The sequence below is a fragment of the Ahaetulla prasina genome, chromosome 8, assembly GCF_028640845.1.
Source record: "Ahaetulla prasina isolate Xishuangbanna chromosome 8, ASM2864084v1, whole genome shotgun sequence".
NCBI classification, from domain to species: Eukaryota; Metazoa; Chordata; class Lepidosauria; order Squamata; family Colubridae; genus Ahaetulla; species Ahaetulla prasina.
Window position 1 is genome coordinate 172882 of NC_080546.1, and position 21196 is coordinate 194077.

Consider the following 21196-nt stretch of genomic DNA (forward strand, 5'->3'; position numbering starts at 1 on the left):
TCCCTTTTAAGGGGATGAGCTTTAGATGCTGTCTCTAGGAAGCGAAGGCTGTGATCCAAGCAGTCTTTTCCCCAGGAAAAGACTGGGGGAAACCAGCTGCAAAACCGCCCGCAGGCTTTCCCTCCCCTCCCTCCACACCTGCCAAAAGTAAGTTTAGAGCAACAATATTGGCCTCCCTTTCGTGCCTGTTCTCCGCACTTGGAGAGTTCATTTGAAGGCCCACGATAAAGCGCGTCCATCCTCCACCACGGCTGTCTGGGACGGAGTTTTGCAAAAAGCGACGGGGCAGCCAAGCTAAAGCTTTCTTCCGGCTTGCTTTGGCTAATCCACCACCATTTTTCCTGGCGCGGCAGGTGCGGGCGGCAGCGATGAACCACGCAGAGCGGCTAGCTCCTCGTTCGCCGCCCGCCGCCCGCCCCCCGAGGCAAGGCGGCGGAAGCGAATCCGCCCCTCAAGCCTGTTGGCAGAGTTGGCCGCGCGGATCAGGCAGAAGAATCCCGCGGAGGGGCGGGGCTACGGCCACCACCACCCCGCCAGGTGTGCGTGATGCGAGAAGGGGCGCGGCGTGGCGTGACGCCCTAGGCCCCGCCCGCCCCCGCAGCTTTCCAGAGGCGCGAGGAGACGCTGCGCGAGAGTCTCCCGCCCGAGCCCGCGAACGCTGCAGGTGGAGGCGGCCCAGCCCGGGCGGGCGAGTAGGAAGCGGCCGCTGACGGGCTGGGGAAGGGGCCGGGCCGGGCCGCCCTCCAGCAGCAGCAGTCCGCCACCACCGCTCGGGATCCCCGGAGCCAGGCCTCGGGCGCGCTACCATGGCGGCAGCGGCCGAGCCGAGCGCGGCGCCTCTGTTGCGGGACGAGGCGGAGGAAGCGGCGGGCGGCGGCGACCTGGAGGTGAACCCTTTCGACGGGCTGCCCTTCTCCTCCCGCTACTATGAGCTGCTGAGCCGCCGCCGCCGCCTCCCCATCTGGGCCTCCCGCTTCGCCTTCCTGGAGCAGCTGGAGAGCAGCGCCGGCCTCGTCCTGGTCTCGGGCGAGCCGGGCACCGGCAAGAGCACGCAGGTCAGCGAGGCCGCCGAGCGGTTCTGCGGGCGGCGCTTCCCCGTCGGGCGGGCCGGGAGGGCGAGGCGACCCCCGGCGCGGCTGGGCGCGGCGCTTCTGGCCTCGGCGAGTTGAGCCGCGTCGACGGGACTTTGCCCGGGGAGGGCAAGGCGGCCGGAGACTGGAGTGAAAAAGGGAGTCGCTGCTTTCCGAGCCGCCTTGCCGGCCAAGCCCTGGCCCAGCCCGTGCCGAGTGACGTGGCTCGAGAGTCTGGGAGGCCCGTTGCCGCGGACTTCCCAGGCTTGGGGTGTGGCGCTGTGCGCGGGACCCCGGCGAGCCCCACAGTAGGCTGGCCTTTGAGGAGGAACCAGACGGTCCAGCCGCCAACCGGGAGGAGAGCCTTGAAGGGGCCTGAAGGCGAGGCAGGAGGCCGGGCAGAGTTTTGAAGCTGGTCTGTGCAGCTTGTCAGCTGCCTTTCTTTAAGAGTTGGAGGGGGGGGGGATGAGCTAAGGATGGACTTTGTACATTAGTGAACCCCTGAGCAGAGACGGTTCAAAATGCAGGACCTATTGGTTAGCGATGGGGATAGACCTGATCAGCGGGGGAGGTGGTCTTCTGCACTGGCCCATCCTCTCTTCCCAGGTGCCCCAGTGGTGCGCAGAACAAGCCCTCTCGGTACAGTTTGCCCATGGCCGAGTGGTCTGCACCCAGCCTCATAGTTTGGCAGCCCTCAGCCTGGCATTGCGTGTGGCTGATGAGATGGACCTCAATGTGGGCCACGAGGTGGGCTATTGTGTACCCCACGAGGACTGCTGCGTCTCGGAGACCCTGCTCAGGTCAGTGGGACCCCTTTGCCTGGGAGCCGTTTCCATGTTGGGGCCTTGCTCGTCCCAACCGACATTGCTTGTGGTAAAAAACCTCTCTGTTTGGGGTAAGAGGGGCATCTGGGCTAGCAGGCTAGGCTGGCACTCATCTGCTCCATCAGACGTTTGATGTGCCACCCCTGACACAGGGCTTCCAGGCAGGATGAGGAGCTCCCCAAGACTCAATCAACTGCCCACCATGGAAAGCCTTTTGGTCATCACACTCCATCCAGTGGTTTTGACACTTTGGGGGGCATTTCTACTTCTCTGTCTGATGCCATTGATTTACGAGGGGTGGAATCAGATAAACCAGCCTTGGATTAAAGGAAAAGTGTTACTATTGTTAACTTTATTACCATCAGACTCAGAGACAGAAAAATGCAGAAACGAAAATACTAATACATGACGGGGAACTCATTTTAGAAACTGAGACCCCAAGACAGATCCTCTGCACTAAGCCAGCTGGGTGAGTTGGAGGCAGCCGCCTCCAGGCAGCCCTGAGAAGGATGAAGTCAGGAAGGCAAGCTGTCATGTCCCACTCCTCCGCTGACGGCCGGGTCAGGGAAATCCGAATCAGGCTTGCCTCTGCAGCTCTGCCCAAAGTCCTAGCAAAGTCCTCAGAGCAGGCAGGAGACCAGTAAGTGACTTCAGCAAGATAAGTTCGACTTTGCCTGACTCAGAGACTGCCAGAAAGCAGATCCTTTATATAGGCCATGGGGTGTGGCTCCATGACTCAGCACTCATTAAGGCCTGCCCCCCCTTCCTTCTGTTGCCTCCGCCTATCCAATCTTCTGATGCGAGGGTCACTCCAATCAGCTGTTGTTGGAAGTAAACTTTCCTCAGGCTCACATGCTGTGGAGGAGGGGGAGGGGTCTAGCTGCTCCGTTTGCCTGGGCATGGAGCCAGGGCTGGGGCCGGGGGATGCTCCCTCCTCTGCAGCCTGCTTGGGCATGGAGCCAGGGCTGGGACCGGGAGGTGCCCCCTCCTCTGCAGCTTGTCTGGGCATGGAGCCAGAACTGGGGCCGGGAGGCATACATTCCTCCGTGTTCGGGAGCAGATAAGCAGACCCCGGCTGCGGTGAGAGCGGACAAGACACAACACAAGCACTCCTAAAAACAGCTACCAAGAAAACCATTGGGGCTTTTCCAGGCAGTTGTCATCTAGCAAAAGGCCACAGACCATCAAGTTCCCTAAGAGATCACTGTAAAAATAAACGCAAAAACTTAGGTCTATCAAAGGAGATCTTTGCTTTAGTGAAAGCTCCCCAGTTATTCAGAAGGGGCTACAGGAACCTGGCATGGCTGAGGGGGCACCATCTTCCCCAGCTCCCTCTTTCTGTGGGGTGTTCAGGCGGGTGGCTCCTCTGGCCCCTGGCTGATGGGGAAGCAGATGTATGGCTCTCTTCTGTCAGAACCTTTGGGGGCAGATCATGCAGACCTCTGGGGTCTTTGCGGCTTCAGAACCTTAGCAGAAAGACCCAAACAAGATGCAGAGGGTTATCTCCCTGCAGAAGCGCCCCTGTTTCAGCCTGCTGCTGCATGTGCCCAACTCCTATGTTGCAGGTTTTGCTTGGACGAAGTCCTGTTGCAAGAGATGACCTCGGACCCCCTTCTGCGGCAGTACGGGGTGGTGGTGCTGGACGAGGCTCAGGAGCGCACTGTGGCCACGGAGCTGCTGTTGGGGCTGCTAAAAGACGTGCAGCACCAACGCCCAGAGCTGCGCTTGGTGGTGGTGACCGAGCCTCTCCTGGAGGAGCAGCTGTGCCATTTCTGCCAGGATGCCCCTGTGGTGCGGGTCCCAGGGCTTGGCCCAGCCCCACACTTGACCTACAGAGACCCCCTCCCAGGGGGCCACGTACCTGCTGCCTGCCAAGCTGTGCTGGAGCTTCATCGACAAAAGGAGGCTGGCGACGTGATGATCTTCATGGCCAGTGAGCAGGTGGGTCTTTGGGCAGAGGCCAGCAAGGTGCAGAAGCTGACCACTAAAGCAGTGTGGCAGGAAGCTTAGGGCCCTTAGGTGGCATTTAGGGGACTTTGCAAGAGACGCCAGTGAGGCCAGCCTTTGAGGATGCCGGAGAGGCAGATGAGCTACGTGCTGTATAGATCGAGAGGCACTGTGGCCAGTTGAAGGACCAGCCGTGTCCTTCCTTTGAGCATCCTTCCTGGGGTGGGGGTGAGGCTGCAGGTTCTGCTCATGGAGGAAAAGAGCATTTTTGTGTCTCTTCCCCCAGGAGATCAAGGAGTGTTGCGAGACCCTTCGAGCAGAGGCTCCATTCTTGGAGGGCAGCTTGGGACCCCTGCTGGTGCTGCCTCTGCATGCAGCTGTGGGGAGGGACAGCCAGAAGTTGTATGAGGACAGCCTGGGTGACCAGGGACGCCGAGTCATTGTCACCCACTGGCTGGCAGACGCAGCCTTCTCTGTGAGCAGCGTCAGGCACATCATCGATACGGGGACGGAGCTGCGCAATGTGAGTCTTGTGGGCAGGGAAGGAAGGCAAGAGGGTCTTCCATGGGGTTGCTTGCCTGCCCTCTGGCCCAAAGGCCAAGACCCAGTGAGTCTCTCAGTGCTCTGAGCCCGGTCAAAGCTGGCTGGGAACTGTTGACCATTAGCCATGAAGGGGCCACTGAGCCCATTGGTAAAACTGAGGCACCTGGATGACCTGGCAGCCTCTTTGGAAGGTGGAGCCAGCAGAGCAACAAGCAAAGGAACCTGTGCCCTGTCTCCCTGCAAGTACACACACAGACACACACGCACACATAGCATTGTGGCACCTCAAATCCTTCCATTTTGTCTGCATGGGACATTTCAGGGGCTTTCATCCAGGCCATCAAAGTGAAGCATTCCTTTCCCCTTTGGGTGGGGCAAGAAATGAAGGCCAGTAAGCACTGGGTACACCTCCCAGGTTCCATGGTTCATCCAGAAACCCTTTCCCAGTAGCCCACAAGGGGCAGCTGCCCTTGCTCCCTCCCCCGGTCTTCTCCCTCACTTCCTCTTGCCCAGCAGCCTCTGGCTGCTCTCTCCTGGACAGGTCTACAACCCCCGGATCCGGGCTGCCTCACAGGAATTGCGCCCCATCAGCCAGAGGCAGGCAGAAGCCCGACGGCTCAGGGCTGCTGGCACTCCACCAGGTGAGCAGCTGGGCATGGGTGGTGGCTACTCCGGTAGAGGCCTGAGGGGGCTTCCCAGGCTCTCTTGAGTGACTGCCCTGCCCCACAGGGAGCTGCTTGCGCCTCTATTCAGAGGCTTGCTACGAGCAGAGGCTGCCGGCTGTCTCCCCCACTCACCTCATGGAGGCTGACCTTCGCCGTCCCATCCTACTGCTCAAGAGGCTGGACATTGCGGACGTGGGCCAATGTGACTTCCTTGACAGGCCAGGTGTGGACAGGGTTTGGCGGGGATGGGGGCTGTCCCTGCCAGGCCAGCAACAGCCATTTGTTGGACCTCTCTCCTCCGAATGAAGGCGAATCTATGTGTCCCAGGATAATGATGCAGGGTCCAATCTGGGTCGGTCACCAGGTCCAGAATTTTTGTCTTCCAAGCTTTTGGGCTCATTCTGGAGTCTGTCCTCAGGGAACTTCTTTCTCTGGCAGAGTGTGTACTGTAGGCTGTTCTGTGTGTGCTATTTTTATGGTGCCTGTTGTGTGTGGCTTTGTAGTTGTTGATTGAGAGGGGTGTTGATGGCATCTCTCCCTGCCCCAACAGCCCCTGAGTCTTTGATGCAGGCCTTGGAGGACTTGGACTATCTGGCTGCTCTGGATGATGACGGGAACCTCTCTGAGGTGGGCATCATTATGTCGGAGTTCCCTTTGGATCCCCAACTGGCCAAGGCCCTCCTGGCCTCCTGTGAGTTTGACTGCGTGGAGGAGATGCTGACTCTGGCCGCCATGCTGACTGGTACGGGCCTGGATGCCTCTGAGCCGAGACCTCCGCTGTCCAGCCTCTCTCTCTGGGTCTCCTGAGTTCTGCTGCTCTTCCTCCCTACAGCCTGGCCTTGTTTCCAGACTCCGGTGGCACGCTGGGAGGACGCAGTGGTGGCGCGGCAGCAGGCTCTGCTCCATCCAGCCGGGGATCACTTCACGCTCATCAACGTCTTCAATGCATTCCACCAGCGTGAGTGCCAGGCAGAGGCTCTGGGTGGGCAGAGGGCCAGCAGAAAGCACTCCCCACACCCCCTTCCTCCCTTTCCTTTAGAGAGTGACCCAGAAAGCTGGTGCCGGAAACATGCGGTTAGTGAGGCAGCCCTGCAGCTGGCCGGAGCAGTGCGGACAGAGCTCTTGGATGTGATGCAGCGGATTGAGCTGCCGGTTTCCCCGCCAGCCTTTGGCAGCGACAGCAATATCCTGCAACTGAAGCGAGCCCTCCTCACCGGCTTCTTCCTCAAGGTAGAGCCCCCGCCCCCTATCCCAGCATAGCCCGGTTGATGGCCAAGTCAGACTGCAGCACTTTGGGATTGCCTCTCAGGCACGTGGCCAGCCGGTGCATGCGGGAACCTGAAGCAGGAGCTGGTCCCAGTAGAGGGAGGAACAGGCGCAGGGACTTGCAGGCTGAGAGCCAAGGTATGGCCAGGGCTGTGAACTGAGAGAGGACAGCCAGCTGTTGGCCAGTCTGATGGAGACCCCATGCTATGGCTTCTCAGGTGGAGAGGGCTCTGCCTCCTAGTGTGGGTGAGAGAGCTGCCCCTCTTCCCTTTGTGCAGGTCGCCCGGGACATCGACGGCTCAGGCAACTACCTGCTGCTGACCCACAAGCACTTGGCCCAGCTGCCCACCAGCTGCTGCTACCGACTGCGCCGCCCACCCCCACGGCCTCCCTCCTGGGTGCTCTACCACGAATTCACTGTCTCCCAGGACAACTGCCTGAGGATCGTCTCTGAGATCCCGCCTGAATTGTAAGCATCTGCTAGGGGGCCGGTGTGTGTGTGTGCATGTGTGTTTGTTCCCTGCTTTTCCCCTTCAAAAGGGGCAGAGCCTGACCAGTCTTTGGGGACTTTGTGCCATGCGTCAATGCTTAGCCAGCTCCACATTTTCCTTGTCTCTAGTGTGGCTGAACTGGCTCCCCAATACTTCCTGAGCAATTTGCCGCCCAGTGAGAGCCGGGACTTGCTGATGGAGCTGCGGGGGAAGTTGGCAGAGGACACCCCCCTCCCGGGTCAAGGGGAGAGCCCCCAGACCCCCAAAGCGGATGAGGATGCAGGAGATGCCTGTGTGCTGCAGTGACCCTGGTGGAAGAAGGGAAGATGGCCAAGTTCGTGGCCACTGCAGGAGCCCAGAGGCTTTGGGCTGCCCAGGTTTCCCCCAGGGCACGAATGAGGCCATCTGAGTGCCTGCCAGGCTCCTGGGCAGAAGAGAGGGCAGGGCTGGGGAGCCCCAAACAGACTGCTTTCAGGACTGCATCTTAGCTGGGGAGGGAAGGGGGGGTCTGCTTCCACATGGGCAGAGGCAGTCAACTGTGGATCTGCTGCCTGGCCATGTGAGTAGGTCTCTTCTGGGGTCTGATGGCCTTTTGGGGGGGCAGCCCACTCCTCAGAGAAAGGCATAAGGTAGATGGGGTGTCTTTGTTCACCTTGGCATCTGCTCTTCAGTTGGGTGCTTTGGCAAGCAGTGGGGTACCCTTTTTTATTTATTTACATTTATATCCCGCCCTTCTCCGAAGACTCAGGGCGGCTTACAGTGTGTAAGGCAATAGTCTCATTCTATTTGTATATTTACAAAGTCAACTTATTGCCCCCCCAACAATCTGGGTCCTCATTTTACTTATCTTATAAAGGATGGAAGGCTGAGTCAACCTTGGGCCTGGTGGGACTCGAGCCTGCAGTAATTTCAGGCAACTGTGTTTTAATAACAGGCTATCTTACAGCCTGAGCCACCACAGCCCAGTTGACTGCTTGTGGAGGGGTTGTGGTAGGTCCTGGAGACCCCCTAGACTTCTATGTCTGCTCAGTAGGAGAAGAACCTGCCAGCTCTGTCCCCGCAAATTCTCCAAAGGGTTGCTTTCCCTTTTTCTCAGAAGCTGTTTGTGGAGAGGGGGTTTATACTCCCCCCTCCCTTTGTTTCAGCTACAGTGGGGGTCCCTGCTGAGTATCCAGAATGTTTTGTGAATGGGGGGAGAGCCTGGGGTACTGGGACTCTTGCTTTTTCTGTATGTGCCTCAAAAGCGTTCCATGTGCCCCCCACCCTCACTTGGGAACAGTGGGTATATGGAGATTGTTGGTCGAAGGCCAGCAGGTTCCGTGGGGCCTGGCCTCCATTCCCCTGCTGCTCTAGACAATCCTCCTCCTAGGAATTAAATTCTTTTACACATCCAATGTGGGTCTGGTCTGGATTTGGGACTGGAAGGGCACTGGTGGCCATCAAAGTGCCAGCTAGAAAGACAAAATTTGGGTGGGGAGGGTAGGAAGGAGGCATAAGGTTGCCTGCTGGCTGGGAATAGGTCTGTGGGCCAGGAACTGCCTGGGACCCTGTGTGGGAATAACATCCATGGGTCCACTTGAAGGGCTGGAGAGTTTCCCGCATGGTTTTCTGGGGTTGGGGAAGGGTCTGGATGCGAACCAAATGCCCAGGATGTGTAAGGACTCCGTTCTGCCACACAGTCTGTCTGTAGCGATCTTGCACTTGGCGTTCCCCTGCTGGATCAGGTGAAGGGGAGGGACAGGAAGCAGCGGTGGCTGCCCTTATGCAGCCCCTTCCCCCCCCCGGGTGTCTTGGGTGGGCAGGCCTGGGGCAGACTGCACTTGTGACAGAGGTAGCCTTGCTGGGAGGCCATATCAGAGCCCACTGGAGTCTGGACCTGGACAGTCAGGAGCCTTCATTGAGTAGGCAAAGACCCCCTTGGCCAGTCAGCATCATTACCTGGGCCAGCACAAGTGAATGGGGCCACCTGGTTGGTGGAGGCTGCCCTGTTCTGACCCAGGCCTTGGGCAGAACCAAGGCTTTCAAAGCGACTCTCACAACACCCTTGAGAAGCCAGAGCACATCCGTCTCCTGGCAGGCCCCAGGTGGTGCCAGCTGCCTTCAGGCAGTGCCAAGGGGAGGAGAGGCCCTCGGGCATGAGGGGCCAGGATCTCTGCCTTCCTTCAATGGGGATGCCTGGCGCTACTGGGCTTAGCACTTCCTTGGCCAAATGCTGCCCTCAGTCCTGGGCACTGGAGGAGCTCCTGGCAGAGGAAACCCCAAGGCAGCCTCACAGAGCCCTTATCTCCAGAGCTCTTATCTCCAGGCCTACTTTCCATGAGGCCGAACTTCCTTGAGGGGGTGGGCGAGAAACCACAGATAGGAGTCAATGTTCGTAAGCATTTCAAGGAAGGCGGGGGGGGGATTAAAAAAAAGATCCCGTAAAAGGTCATATGGGAAACCCCTTGTTCTTCACCAAACCCACCAAACCCCTCGTTTGGCTGAGGAGACACTCCCTACCCCTCCCATGGCATTTGTCCAGCGGGACCACCTCCCTTGGTCCCTGTTGGTAACCCAGAGGAGGGCGGCTGCAGAGGGCGGTATAGAAAAGATAAGACAGTATGAGCTACTTCTTTTAAGTTAGGGGTCTGGCTGCAGTATAAGAGTTAGAGGGTCAGGTGAATGGAATTCCCCCCCACCAAAGGAACATTTCCTCTGTGCTCGCTCTTCTGCGACAGCCATATGTCTGTCTGCCCAATGACTGACAGAAACGCCTCCCTTGTGTGCCCACTTCCTGGGCCCTGCAAGCTGCCTCTCTGCTGGGCTAGCTGGACATGTAGACCAAGAAAGCAGGATGTGGTGAAGCTCCAGGATCGCCCCTTCCCTAGCTTTGCTCCTGGGGGAGGCTTTGCGGTACTCCTTCCATGGCTTCCAAAGCCTTTGTGTGGAGCCTCGGGGGGGGGGGGGCTGGCACCCTCCCTGGACCCCTGAATAGAGCTGAACCAGCAGACGAGGGAAGCAGTAGGCAGGGGATGGGCCTGGTGGCTGCAAGAAGGCATTCAAGTCTACTCCACCCCAGCCCCCTTGAGAGGGAGTGAGGCCGGAATTTTTAAGATGACACCAGGCCCTCAAAGCTTTGTAAATCCACTTTGGTGGGCGGGCTGTGGGGATTCGAATGAAAAGGGCAGTGGCAGGGTGGAGTTCCCTATCCCTACCATAGTTTCCCCTCCTGGCAGAAGAAGCCAAGAGCGGGGGGAGTACATGGGCTGTCCCAAGCAGGAGAGTCTGGCCCTGCAGACCATAACGGTTCCACTACCTGAGCTTAGGAGTGGCTGGGGAAGGATTCCAAAATGCAAGGGCCTGCAAACTCCCAAAGAATGCTGAACTGGATCCACCCACAGCCTTGTCTGGCAGTGGCCAGTCAGCTACCCCCAAACAGGACTGGTGAGCCACAGTGCCCACCATTCAGGTTGACTTAGTCACCTCACCTCACCACCTTGGTCCAGCTGGCAGACTGGTGCTTCCTGCTTCATCTTCTGGCAGCTAAATTCCACAGGTGACCTCTGTGTAGGTGAAATTGTCCCTCCTTTTGGCTACTGGGTTATCCTCAGTAGCATGGAGGCTTAATTGCCCTTGCTGACTCTTATCTCCTTTTTTTCAAGTTTTCTTTCAAGTCACATTTCTTCCTACGGAGGAGCTTTCATTCTTTGATGGCTTCTCTGACACAAATGTCAGCCAGGTTCCTCAGGCTCTTCCAGACACCTTTTTTTTCATATCTTGGCAGAAATCTAGCTCAGAATTCAAAACTCGGCTTAGCAAGTTGCAGCATTCTGTATTTTAGAAGGCAGAATGTCCTTCAATGTAGAACCCACCACAGGTGGCTCCAGCTCCCTCATGTATATGCTTACTAGCACTTCATAGTTGCTTCGAGGCTGTGTTGTGTCTTCCAGTCTCTTTGTCAGCCAGACTTCTGGAATCTGGAAGGCAGCAAACTTCTCTTGAAAAGCTATCCAGCCAACCATCAACTGCTCTGGCCCTCTGAGACCAGTTTCTCCTGAGGCTTGTAGCTGCTTTTCCTCCAGGCTTCCTGAAGGCCCGGGGAACCTGAACTCTTCTCCACAGCCCCCTCTGACTGGCTTTGTCTTTGTCTCCCTGTAAGCACCCCGTCTCCAAACTTCCCCACCTCCCATGATAGAAGGAGTGGTGGTGGTCAGTCCTGCCTCCCTCGCCTTGCTTTCCCTGCCCAGAGGGCAGTTGTCAGACACTTGCAAACTCTGTCTTCAGAGAGGGAAGCAAATTGGCTCTGAGGGCAATTCCCTCTCTCCAGACTGATGGACCCACCACAAAGGGCGTCCCCTTGGCCTCTTCCCCCTGACCTTCCTGCCAGACGCCTGTGTGTTTGCTCAGTCAATCCTTTGAGAGCCCCATCTTTTGATAAATCATGTCTTCCTTCTTTGCCTTTAGAACGTGTAAGGCCACCCGGCTCTACAGCATACCGGGCGGCATACAATACAATAAAGTCATTAAACAGCAAACAAACCTCACTTCTTTCAGGTAGCTATTGCAAAGCTGTCTCCCATGCAGGCCCCAAGCCAGGTTTCTAGGGCTCCTTGACCCACAGCCATCTTGAGAAGAGGGGAAGTCACGCTTGCCACTCAAACCACATCTCCACGGAGCCTTGGCAAGGCAGTTTCCTCTCACGGTGGCACAGTTGGGCCGTGTCCTCTCATTTTCTCACGGCTGTCTCATGCTTTGCAGAAGTCAGGGAATAGCATAGCCAGAACACCCAGAGGCTGTTTTCCAATTCTTGCACAGTCTGTGCCCCTGAGTCAGGCAACATCTCTTCTATTGCCCTGTCTTTCAGCTGCTTTATACCCTAAAGATGGTTGTGATTATCTTGGCTTATGTTTGCTGATTCTGGGGGTCTGGAATCCCCAGGCTCAGTCATATACAGCGGCACCTAATTCTATGGTGTTTTGTAAATGAACAACTTCCTGCTGGAATTCCTCCTTACCTAGCACAGCTGGTGTCTCATCGCTTCCAGGGGTGGTACTAAGGACAGTCTGTCTTAGCCTTACCATGGAAACTCTGACTTGTTCTGGTAAGAATATTTTTTCTATTACACCCCCACAAACCAGAGTGAGTAAGAATCCTTCCAAAAAATATCCTTCCTCTTTTTCACCAGCCTCCAACCTGTGGTATCCCAGGGGTTAGGCAGGACCAGTCTTGGCAACTCCATTGTGGGATAGCTGATTGGTCTTTTAGGTTGGTGGGCAAATCCTGTGACTTCTCCTCTGTGGCCAGGATGTAGGTGCAGGGACAGCACCCACCCACCCCTCTGGGCTGTTAAAGATGTAACTTGAGACCATCCTTGTTTACAGCTAATGTGTTCATCCACCTTTAGGCTTACTGTCCTGCATAATGTGTTTTGCAGTCCAAGGAAAAATAGGCGTCAACCAATTTCCTTGTGATTCTGCTTTATCTGAGGCAGGCCTGGGTCATCCATGTTTATAGCCTGCTCAAGTGAGCCAAAGTTACCTAACAAAGATTGAGGTTTGAAAAGGTGGCACATCTCTTAGCTGGTCCAGTGTTTAGGTGGCCCCTTGTAAGCCTTCCTCCTACGTGTATCTTTCTGACTCTGCCAGACATTCATGGCATCCTGGCATGACTTTGGCCTGCAGGGTGACACAGCGTCTCCCAGCCTTTGCACAAGGAATGGGATAAGGCAACTACAGTACTTGCCCCATGGACATTTTGCCATCTCTCCCTTCAGAACAGAGTGGGCCTGGGCAGGGAGGGGGTGGCTCAGAAGTAGTTGCTGCATCTTGCTGCAGTTGTAACTGGGAACTTCTCCCCTCCCCCCCCCATTTATCCTTTCCAACTCTCACCTCTTCTTTGCAACAACCTGACCCGGTAGTTATCTGTTGGTCCAGGTTAGGGTTAGGATTAGGGTTAGAAGGAAATGAGCATAGACAGCCCCAAGAAGGAAATGAGCATAGACAGGTTAATAATTTGTTTCTATTTCATGGGCATTTGAAATCAAACAACTGTGAAGCCACCTGAAAGCTCAATGAAAGGAATGAAAGGTAAGAGCAAAATGCCCATTTTAATGCCTTCTTATTGTGCTGGCTGGAGGCCAGTGTCTGGGGCAGCTGAGGGGCTGATCCACGACTCTGAGCTGCTGAACTTTTCCCTTTGGATCTGGGGCTGAAGCTCCTAAGTAAGACCATACATGGGCACCAGCCATCGGAAGGGAGAGATCTGCCATGGTTAGGCCAATCGGGATCTGTGTATAGCATCTTATTAACCCCTCCTGTGAGCTAAGTGGAAGAATTCAGCTTGGAGGGTTTTTCTTGCTCAAAGGGAGACCCCCCTGCCCACCCTGCGGGCAGATTCTCTCCACTTTCTCAGTGGAGAAAGTGGTGCCTGGTGCCCAAAGGTATGAACGTGGACAGCTGCCTCCCTCTTTAGTTGTGGACCCCAGATTCATAGTGGAGCCACAGGAAATGTTGCGAAAGGTCAGGGAGTCTTGGTAGACCATGCACAAGCCAACCATGTTATACAGCTGCAAGAAAAGTCAACCCAGCTGCATCAAGGGAAGTCGACTGCCAAGCTTATTGGACATCATAGTTCCTTTTCTATTCTGCACTGGTCAGACCACGCCTAGAATATTTTGTCCTGATTCTGGGCATTGCATTTAGGAAGAACACAGATGTGGAGGATCCAAAGAAGATCAGAGCTGGGAAAAAGCAACTCACGAGCTGCTGGAGGCAGTGTGTATGCCCAACCTGGAGAAGAGCCATCTGCTTGGGCACATAATAGTCAGCCGCAAACATCAGAAGGGAGTGTGTATGCCCAACCTGGAGAAGAGCCATCTGCTTGGGCACATAATAGTCAGCCGCAAACATCAGAAGGGGGACAGGTAGAAGGCACGGCAGAGTCATTCCAGAATGGGGCTAAATTGCAAGACAAGAAAGAACGGGGCTAAGTTGCAAGAAGGCTGGTCAGATATCAGCAAAATTAAGGGTCAGGTTCTTCAAGACCGGAAGAGGCTGCCCTAAGAGTCAGTGAACGCTTCCTGGTTGGAGGTACTCAAAACATGGGAGGGGAGGGGGGGCGTCTGTCCCTGGGGGATGCTGTGCAGTGAAGCCAAGAATTTCTCTGCAGGGCAGGAGGCCCGGCTGGATGATCCAGGATCCTTTCCAGCCCTTCTATTCTGAGGTCCTGGAGAAGCTCATCAAATAACCCAGTGTTGTAACTTTGACTGTAACTTTGTTGCTTGTATTCTTATGATTTATACTGATAATGTTTCCTCATTGCTTATTTGTACCCTATGACTATTATTAAGTGTTGTACCTTAGAATTCTTGATGAATGTCTCTTTTCTTTTACTTACACTGAGAGCATATGCACCAAGACAAATTCCTTGTGTGTCCACTCACACTTGGCCAATAAAATTCTATTGTTCTATTTTTGTAGTCTGCTGGCAACAGAGCTGGCAGCAGAGTCAGACAGTGAGAAGGCTGGGGAGGAACATGGGCCAGGCCTGGAGTCTGGGGAAGGCTCGGATGAGGGCTCTGCGTCAGAGGCAGAGAAAGGGCCATCTGGGAGGTATGTGCTGCCTCCAGAGTCAGACCTCAGCAAGGCAGAGGAACAGTGGGAGTCTGTTCCCAGCGAGTGCATGCACAGAGCTGCCAGAAGGCAAGAACAGTTAAAACCAAAGGGACGATTCAGGAGTAGGGCTTGGAGATGATTGGTCCCTCCCATAAGACTTAAAAGAGGAGCAAAGGCAGGTGGCCCTTTGCAGGAAGCAACGTTGTTAATTCTGTGCAGTTTAAAGTCTGAAGCTCTGTTTGATTCTAGACTCTGTGTGGCTTTGCCAATTAGGTCTTTGGCAGCATGTCAAGGGAGATAAAGGTGAGTGATTATCAGCCTTATTCCAAAGGACTCTACTGTTCTGTTCATTCTGTGAACAATTCTGTTCATTCACAGATGAGTTCCAAATAGTTGTAATTTGGCTCCTGTCGTGTAGAGCCCCCTCTGGCATCACCCCAAGCCCAATTGTCAGTGGGGCCAGGAAGAAGCTGCCTTGTCCATAGCAGCTCCCTCTCTGCAAGGGAGAGTCCCGGGGTGGGGGATGCCCTGACAGCTTCTCCCTCCCTTGCCCGCCCCCTCCTCCTGTGTCAGAGGTTTCCTCCCCTCCCCCATCAGAAATGGTATATTAGGTCAGCCCTCCTCCTGCCTTCCTCTCAGAGGACCAAAGGACCCACAGAGAGGTAAGTGCTCTGGGGAAGGAGGAGCAGCCAATTCCCTGTCAGAAAGGGAAGCAGGGGTTCTGGGGGTAGCCACAGACCCCTCTGCTGGGGGCCTTGGCTGCTGGCAGAGTGTCTTCAGAGGTTTCAGCCTTTTCCCCCGCTGCCTTCAAGTCAGTATTGACTCCTGGACTCTGCCTGCAATTTTTTTGGCAAGATTTTCAGCCAGGGTTTGTCTAGCCTCCCCTTGCCTAAGGCTGAGAGGGAGGGAGGGGCCCAGCTAGCTTGGGGCCTCTGCCCCTAGCACAACCACCCCAGCCCAGTTCCGCGCTTGGGGGGTGATGCTCAAAGGAGGGGCTAGGTTAGAGCCATGGGGGCTTCCCAACCATGATCTCACAGCAGAACCTCTCACTTTCCTCCTCCCCAGCCAGGCCAGTCTCCCACTGGACTCCCTTTGCCTCGCCTCGCACAGATGCTGCTGGGAAAGTGGGCAGTTTTGGTGGCTGTGGTGATGGAGGCCACAGCTGCTTTTCCCTCCTCATGTAAGTGCTTGGTTTGCCAGTTTTTTCCCAGAGGGGGCCAGGAGCCAGATATCTCGGTCATTTGCAGGTGACTGTACCCAAAGCACACTCCCTAGAGTTCTCCCAAATTTCAGGGATCTCCCCCCTCCCCCGCCCCAACCTGAATGAAAAAGCCAGCATTAGCTACCTCAGAAGTGGCGGGAAATTTCTGGCAGAGAAAAAAGTCATCCATGTATAGACAAGGGCAGAAGAGCAGAGCCAGCTGGCCTCCAAGTTTCTTCCTTTGTTTCCTTGAAGGAAAATTTGCCATTTCTGCCAGAACATAACAAGTGTTGCGGTTCTGGTAGTGAAGATGAGCAATTAAGAAATCAGAGCCATAGGTACAGGAAGGTTTATTTATTTATTTATTTCTTTATTATTTAAATTTCTATACTGCCCTTCTCCTGAAGGACTCAGGGCGGTTTACAGCCAAAAGAAAAGTCACTATAAAAGTTAAAACCAATTTAAAAGCAAAAATTCAAAGTTGGCTGGACCAATTAAAACCAATAAAAACCCCATTTAAAACCATTTAGGCCAGTCCTGCGCGATGAAACAAATGTTTTCAGCTCGCGTCGAAAGGTCCAGAGATCAGGGAGTTGGCGAATACCTGGTGGTAGCTCATTCCAGAGGGTTGGTGCCCCCACAGAGAAGGCCCTCCCCCTGGGGGTCGCCAGCTGACATTGTCTGGCCGACGGCACCCTAAGGAGACTCTCCCTATGGGAGCGCACTGGTCGATGGGAGGCCGCCGGTTGCAGCAGGCAGTCCCGTAAGTAACCCAGTCCTCTGCCATGGAGCGCTTTAAAGGTGGTAACCAACACCTTGAATTGCACCCGAAAGACCACCGGAAGCCAGTGCAGCCTGCGCAGGTTGGGGGTTAGATATGCCCAGGAATGGGGCAGAAGTCGGGAAGTGGGCAGATGGCAGAGCTAGCCCTCCCCACTTCTTCCACACAACTACCACAAGAAGACAGCAGGCAAGGAAGTCTCCGCTTCCCCCACCCAGGGAAGAAGCACAGGATCTGGGGGATGGAGCTTTTCTGGAAGGACAGGAGAGCAGCCAATGCCACGCCCCCCTGCATGGAGTGAAGACAGCACACTGTTAATGCCACCTGCACAAGAGGTGCCGAGATGTACTCTGGGGCTTCTGGTGGCAGCATCCCATCCTCTGCTGCTCTGGAAAACAGTAGGCTTTCCTCAAAAAGCCTGTGCACCCCAAAATTTGGGGCTGGGGGTGGAGCCCCCCAGAAAAAATATCTGTCCACAATAGTTGCCCTGAATGCTCATCTTCAGGGCTAAAAGCATGCCAGCCTGGCAGGATCCTTTCCAGTCCCTCTGAGTCTCCAGTCTGGCATTTTGCCTTTAGTGCTGATTAAGAACGAAGATGCCAACATAACCCGGAATTGCTTCGGTTCCCCTGGAGAACAAGTGGAGTGGAAACAGAATGGCCAGACGCTGGAGGACTCAGGTGGAGAGCTTGTTATTAACAACCTGGACATCCCTTATGCCGGAAACTATTCCTGCTGGGCTGGACCCCGGCTGCTCCAAAGCTTCTATGTGGTCATGTGGTTGAATCATAGCTACTTCTTCAAGGCAGAAGGTGAGTGGGGAAGGGAGGGCAAGAATCCCTTGAGGGGGCTCATCCCCAGAGCCCCAGCTAGACCCCAGCCTCGGTCTCTGCCCCATTTTACCACCAGCCTTCTGGAATGGCCTTCAAAGGGAAAGGGGCAGGCCTGGACTGCTCTTTTTTTTTATTATTATTTTTGTCACAACAGTATACATAAACATCGACATAAAACAACAACACATCATAAAAGAAAAACATATAAGTAAAAGTATGCAATAACTATATTAATTTGATATAATGAAGGGAACAATAGGACAGGAACGGTAGGCACTATTGTGCTCTTATGCACGCCCCTTATAGTCCTCTTAGGAATGGGGTGAGGTCAGTAGTAGACAGTTTTTGGTTGAAGTTTTTGGGATTTTGAGTAGAGACTATAGAGTCAGGTAGTGAGCTCCAAGTGTTAACAACTCTGTTACAGAAGTCATATTTTCTGCAATCAAGTTTGAAGCTGTTGGCATTAAATTTGAATCTATTGTTTGCTCTTGTATTATTGCGATTGAAGCTGAAGTAGACTTTTACAGGAAGGATATTGCAATAGATGATTCTGTGTGTTAAACACAGGTCATGTTGGAGTTGGCGGAGTTCTAAGTTTTCTAATCCCAGGACTTCAAGTCTGTTGGTATAAGGTATTTTGTTGTTTTCAGAGGAGCGGAGAACTCTTCTTGTAAAATATTTCTGGACACGTTCGATTGTATTAATGTCAGAGATGTGGTATGGGTTCCAGACGGATGAGCTGTATTCAAGAATAGGTCTGGCAAATGTTTTGTATGCTCTAGTTAGTAGTGTAGAGTTTTTAGAAAAGAAGCTGCGTAAAATTAGGTTTACAACTCTTAGGGCTTTTTTTGCTATGTAGTTGCAGTGAGCTTTGGCATTAAGGTCATTTGATATGAGAACTCCAAGATCTTTGACAGGGTGGGGGTCATCAGTTAGGTAATGTCCATCAAATTTGTACTTGATGTTAGGGTTCTTTTTTCCAATATGTAAGACTGAGCATTTGTTGGTTGAGATTTGGAGTTGCCAAGTTTTAGACCAATCGGAAATTAAGTCGAGGTCTTCTTAAAGGGTAGAAGTATTATTAGTGGTATTAAATAGTTTGACATCGTCAGCAAAGAGAACACAATAACTTGAGATAAGGTCAGAGAGATCATTTATGTATAGTATGAAGAGCGTTGGTCCAAGAACGCTGCCTTGGGGAACGCCACTTTTGACAGGAATAGGATTTGATATAGCATTGCCAATTTTGACCACTTGTTGTCTGTTTGACAGGAAGGCGTTTATCCAATTGTGAAGAGGTCCTGAAATGCCGTAGGATTTTAGTTTTAGGAGAAGTTTATCATGTACTACTGAGTCAAAAGCTTTGCAGAAGTCTATGTAGATTGCATCTATTGCTTTTCCTTGATCAATGTTAGTAGTCCATATGTTTTTGCAGTGACGAAGTTGTAAGCTACATGATAATTTTTTTCTGAAACCAAATTGTTTATTAGAGAGTAGGTTGTTTGTTTCAAGGTGGAGTGTAATGGATTGGCTTATGATAGACTCCATTACTTTGCATGAGACACAACGTAGAGAGATAGGTCTGTAATTTTCAACTAGGCTGGGATCTCCTTTTTTGAAGATAGGGATGACTGTGGCTAGAGACCAGAGTTTGGGAAGGGAACTAGTCGTGAAAGCTTTATTAAAGATTATGCTTAGGGGTTCTGCTATATTAATTGAAAGTTTTTTTTAAAAAAAATATGCACATAGTCCATAAGGTCCAATAGATAATGATGGTTTCAGGTTGTGAAGAGCTTTTTCAACATTATCTTCTGTGAAGTCTATATGTGTTAAGTCATTGTTAACATTTTTAACATTTTGGGGAATGTCGGATATGAGCCATCGCTGTTTACAAAGACTGAGCCGAAGAATGTGTTAAAGAGGTTTGCTTTAACTGTTTCATCAGTACATTCTTTGCCATTAGATTCTTTTAGTGGTGGAATGGATCTTGTTTCTTTAAGTTTATTGTTCACAAAATTATAAAAAGCACGATTGGAATTAGTGCGTAGAAGGTCTTCTTCTTGCTTGGTGTGGTAAATGTTACATTCAGTTTTTATTTGGTTGCAAATATTTCTGTAGCGGTTTTTGAAGTTTGCTACATAGCCTTTTTTGTTTCTTCTCCAGAGGGATATTTTTTTGAAGTTTTTTTATTGATATGGGTAATTTGTTTTTGTTTTTTTGATTTTGGTGTGATTTGTGGTACGTATAGTTTGATGATTTTATTGATTTCAAGTAGGAATACTTTATAGTGGTCTTCTGCAGTGATGCAGGTTGAGAATAGATTTTGCCAGTCAAGAAATGAGAGATAGTTGTTTATAAGGTCATAGTTGGCTTTTTTAAAATTGTAGTTTGGAGTACTATTGTTGTAAGTACTCTTCTGTCCCTTTGCCCTGGCCCCTTTCTGCTAACCCATCCTAAATATCCCAGAAAGCCTGAGGAGGACCTCTGTCTTTGTTTGTAGGAAACACAAGGGGGAGAGGGCTATGTCGCCAGCCCCCTCCCCCAGGGAGGATAGGAGTTGCCACCTGGGGAGGATGGGATGGGAGGTCTCTTCCAGCTGGGCACAGATGGTGGCAGGACGAGCAACAGCTCTTTCAGGATGAAAGCATTCTCTTTCAGCTGGGCCCTGGTGTAGGTGCCTTTCTTGCTCCAGATTCAGATTCTTGAGGCACCCCTGTAGGTTGGAGATGCCCTGTGGGCTGCTGCAGGAAGTTGGGCCTGGACTTGCCCTGAATTCTTTTACCCGGTTCTTGCAGGAACAAAGAAAGAACCGACCATTACCTGCTGGGCTCCATCATACAGCGGCACCTTGAACTGTTCCTGGAAGTCTCAGAACCCGGCGACTTTTCTGGTCCACCTGAAACACAGGTTAGTAGCCCAGACCCTCCTTTCTCTTTGCATTGTGTGTTGAGCATCACAGCGAGGAAAAGGGGGTCTCTGAGAATGTGAATCCACTCCCGCTGCAGCCAGCGAGGGCCCGACTTTTGCCTTCTCTTTGCAGAGACTCAGAGGCTGAGCTGTGCTCCACAGAAGTGGCTCTCCCCAGGAACAGAATGGTGCAGATCCAGTTAAATAATTGTTCCTTCTGTTCTTACGCTGAAGAAATGCCCGTCACGCCCCTTGTCCTGGTGCTGAAGGGGCTCTCTGAAGATGGTGGTGGCTACAACGAAGTGAACAAGACATTCCTCTTACGGGATATTGGTATGGATGGCACCAGCCTCCCCCCCTTCTCACGCAGGACCCCATCCCGGACCTTGGAAGACCCAACCCAGCGGTCTGAGTCATCCGGCCATTGCATCTATCCGTATGTCCCCCCACACCTCCCTCCTGCTCCTGCAGATGAGAGGCTCTTTGCCTGGCTGCCCAACCAGCTCACAAGTGACCTGTGACCCAGGGGACATTGCAGGGAGCTGGCAAACCTCTGGCCTCACCTTCCATCAATGTCTACTTGGGCAGAGCATCGCCTGCCATAACTGATACCCACTGCCTTAGGAAGGATAATTTGGGGAGGGGTAGAAGAGCTGAGCCACCTGACCTCAATCAAAGTTTCTGTTTCCTTGAAGGAAAGAAGAGGGGAGCTCCTTCCAGGCTGGCTTTTTCACTCTTAGTCTTGGGCCTCTGGAGGGAGGGGGCAAGGAGGGCTGGGTGGACGAGGTCTGATGGGGCCCCTGCTCTCCTTGCAGTGAGGCCCGATGCTCCCGCCTACCTGAATATCACAGGAAGGAAGGTGTCCTGGGCTCCCCCGGCTTCCTGGGACCTACCCACCACCTACTTCCCTTTGCAGTACAGCCTTCGGCTGGAGTCAGCTTCTGGCAGCCAGGAGAACTTCCTCCTCGTAAGTAAACCTTCTGGGCTTATCATTCATTACACTGAGGGGCTGCACTGGAGCTTTAAGTGCACAAAAAGCCTCTTGGTGCATGCAATGAACAACTGGCTATGCTAAT

The 21196-nt window shown here is 53.3% G+C and overlaps 2 protein-coding genes across 9 annotated transcripts in view; both read left to right on the plus strand.

Annotated features, from left to right (window-relative positions):
* The first annotated feature begins 531 nt into the window (after positions 1–531).
* Positions 532–17193, plus strand: DQX1 (DEAQ-box RNA dependent ATPase 1). Of its 7 annotated transcripts, none has more exons than XM_058192493.1 (12): positions 533–1055; positions 1677–1870; positions 3047–3100; positions 3460–3835; positions 4128–4364; positions 4926–5025; positions 5114–5272; positions 5600–5791; positions 5882–6007; positions 6089–6279; positions 6594–6784; positions 6935–17193. In XM_058192493.1, exons 1-12 carry the CDS (start codon positions 807–809, stop codon positions 7110–7112), a joined length of 2247 nt encoding a protein of 748 aa, XP_058048476.1. In that variant the 5' UTR covers positions 533–806; the 3' UTR covers positions 7113–17193. The 7 variants fall into 7 exon arrangements, with proteins under 7 accessions (XP_058048478.1, XP_058048476.1, XP_058048477.1 ...); XM_058192496.1 differs by having other exon boundaries at positions 917–1055; positions 1677–1943; XM_058192495.1 differs by lacking the exon at positions 5114–5272 and having other exon boundaries at positions 532–1055.
* LOC131202903 (interleukin-12 subunit beta-like) overlaps positions 14567–21196 on the plus strand; it is a 35887-nt gene continuing 29257 nt past the window's right edge. For both annotated transcript variants that reach the window (XR_009156245.1, XM_058192500.1), the window contains exons 1-6: positions 14567–14701; positions 15464–15578; positions 16959–17192; positions 20009–20120; positions 20254–20453; positions 20936–21087. Coding sequence is in view for 1 of the 2 variants with exons in the window: in XM_058192500.1 (XP_058048483.1) it covers positions 14684–14701; positions 15464–15578; positions 16959–17192; positions 20009–20120; positions 20254–20453; positions 20936–21087 (831 nt within the window). In the remaining variant the exon portion in view is untranslated. The remainder of the gene's footprint in view (positions 14702–15463; positions 15579–16958; positions 17193–20008; positions 20121–20253; positions 20454–20935; positions 21088–21196) is intronic.

What these genes read in the sequence shown, in the direction of transcription:
- DQX1 (XM_058192493.1), top strand. Translation starts at nt 807, where the DNA reads ATGGCGGCAGCGGCCGAGCCGAGCGCGGCGCCTCTGTTGCGGGACGAG. An exon ending in AAGTTCCCTAAGAGATCACT is followed by an intron (nt 3,101 to 3,459) that starts GTAAAAATAAAC and finishes CCTATGTTGCAG; the next exon opens with GTTTTGCTTGGACGAAGTCC. An exon ending in TGACTTCCTTGACAGGCCAG is followed by an intron (nt 5,273 to 5,599) that starts GTGTGGACAGGG and finishes CTGCCCCAACAG; the next exon opens with CCCCTGAGTCTTTGATGCAG.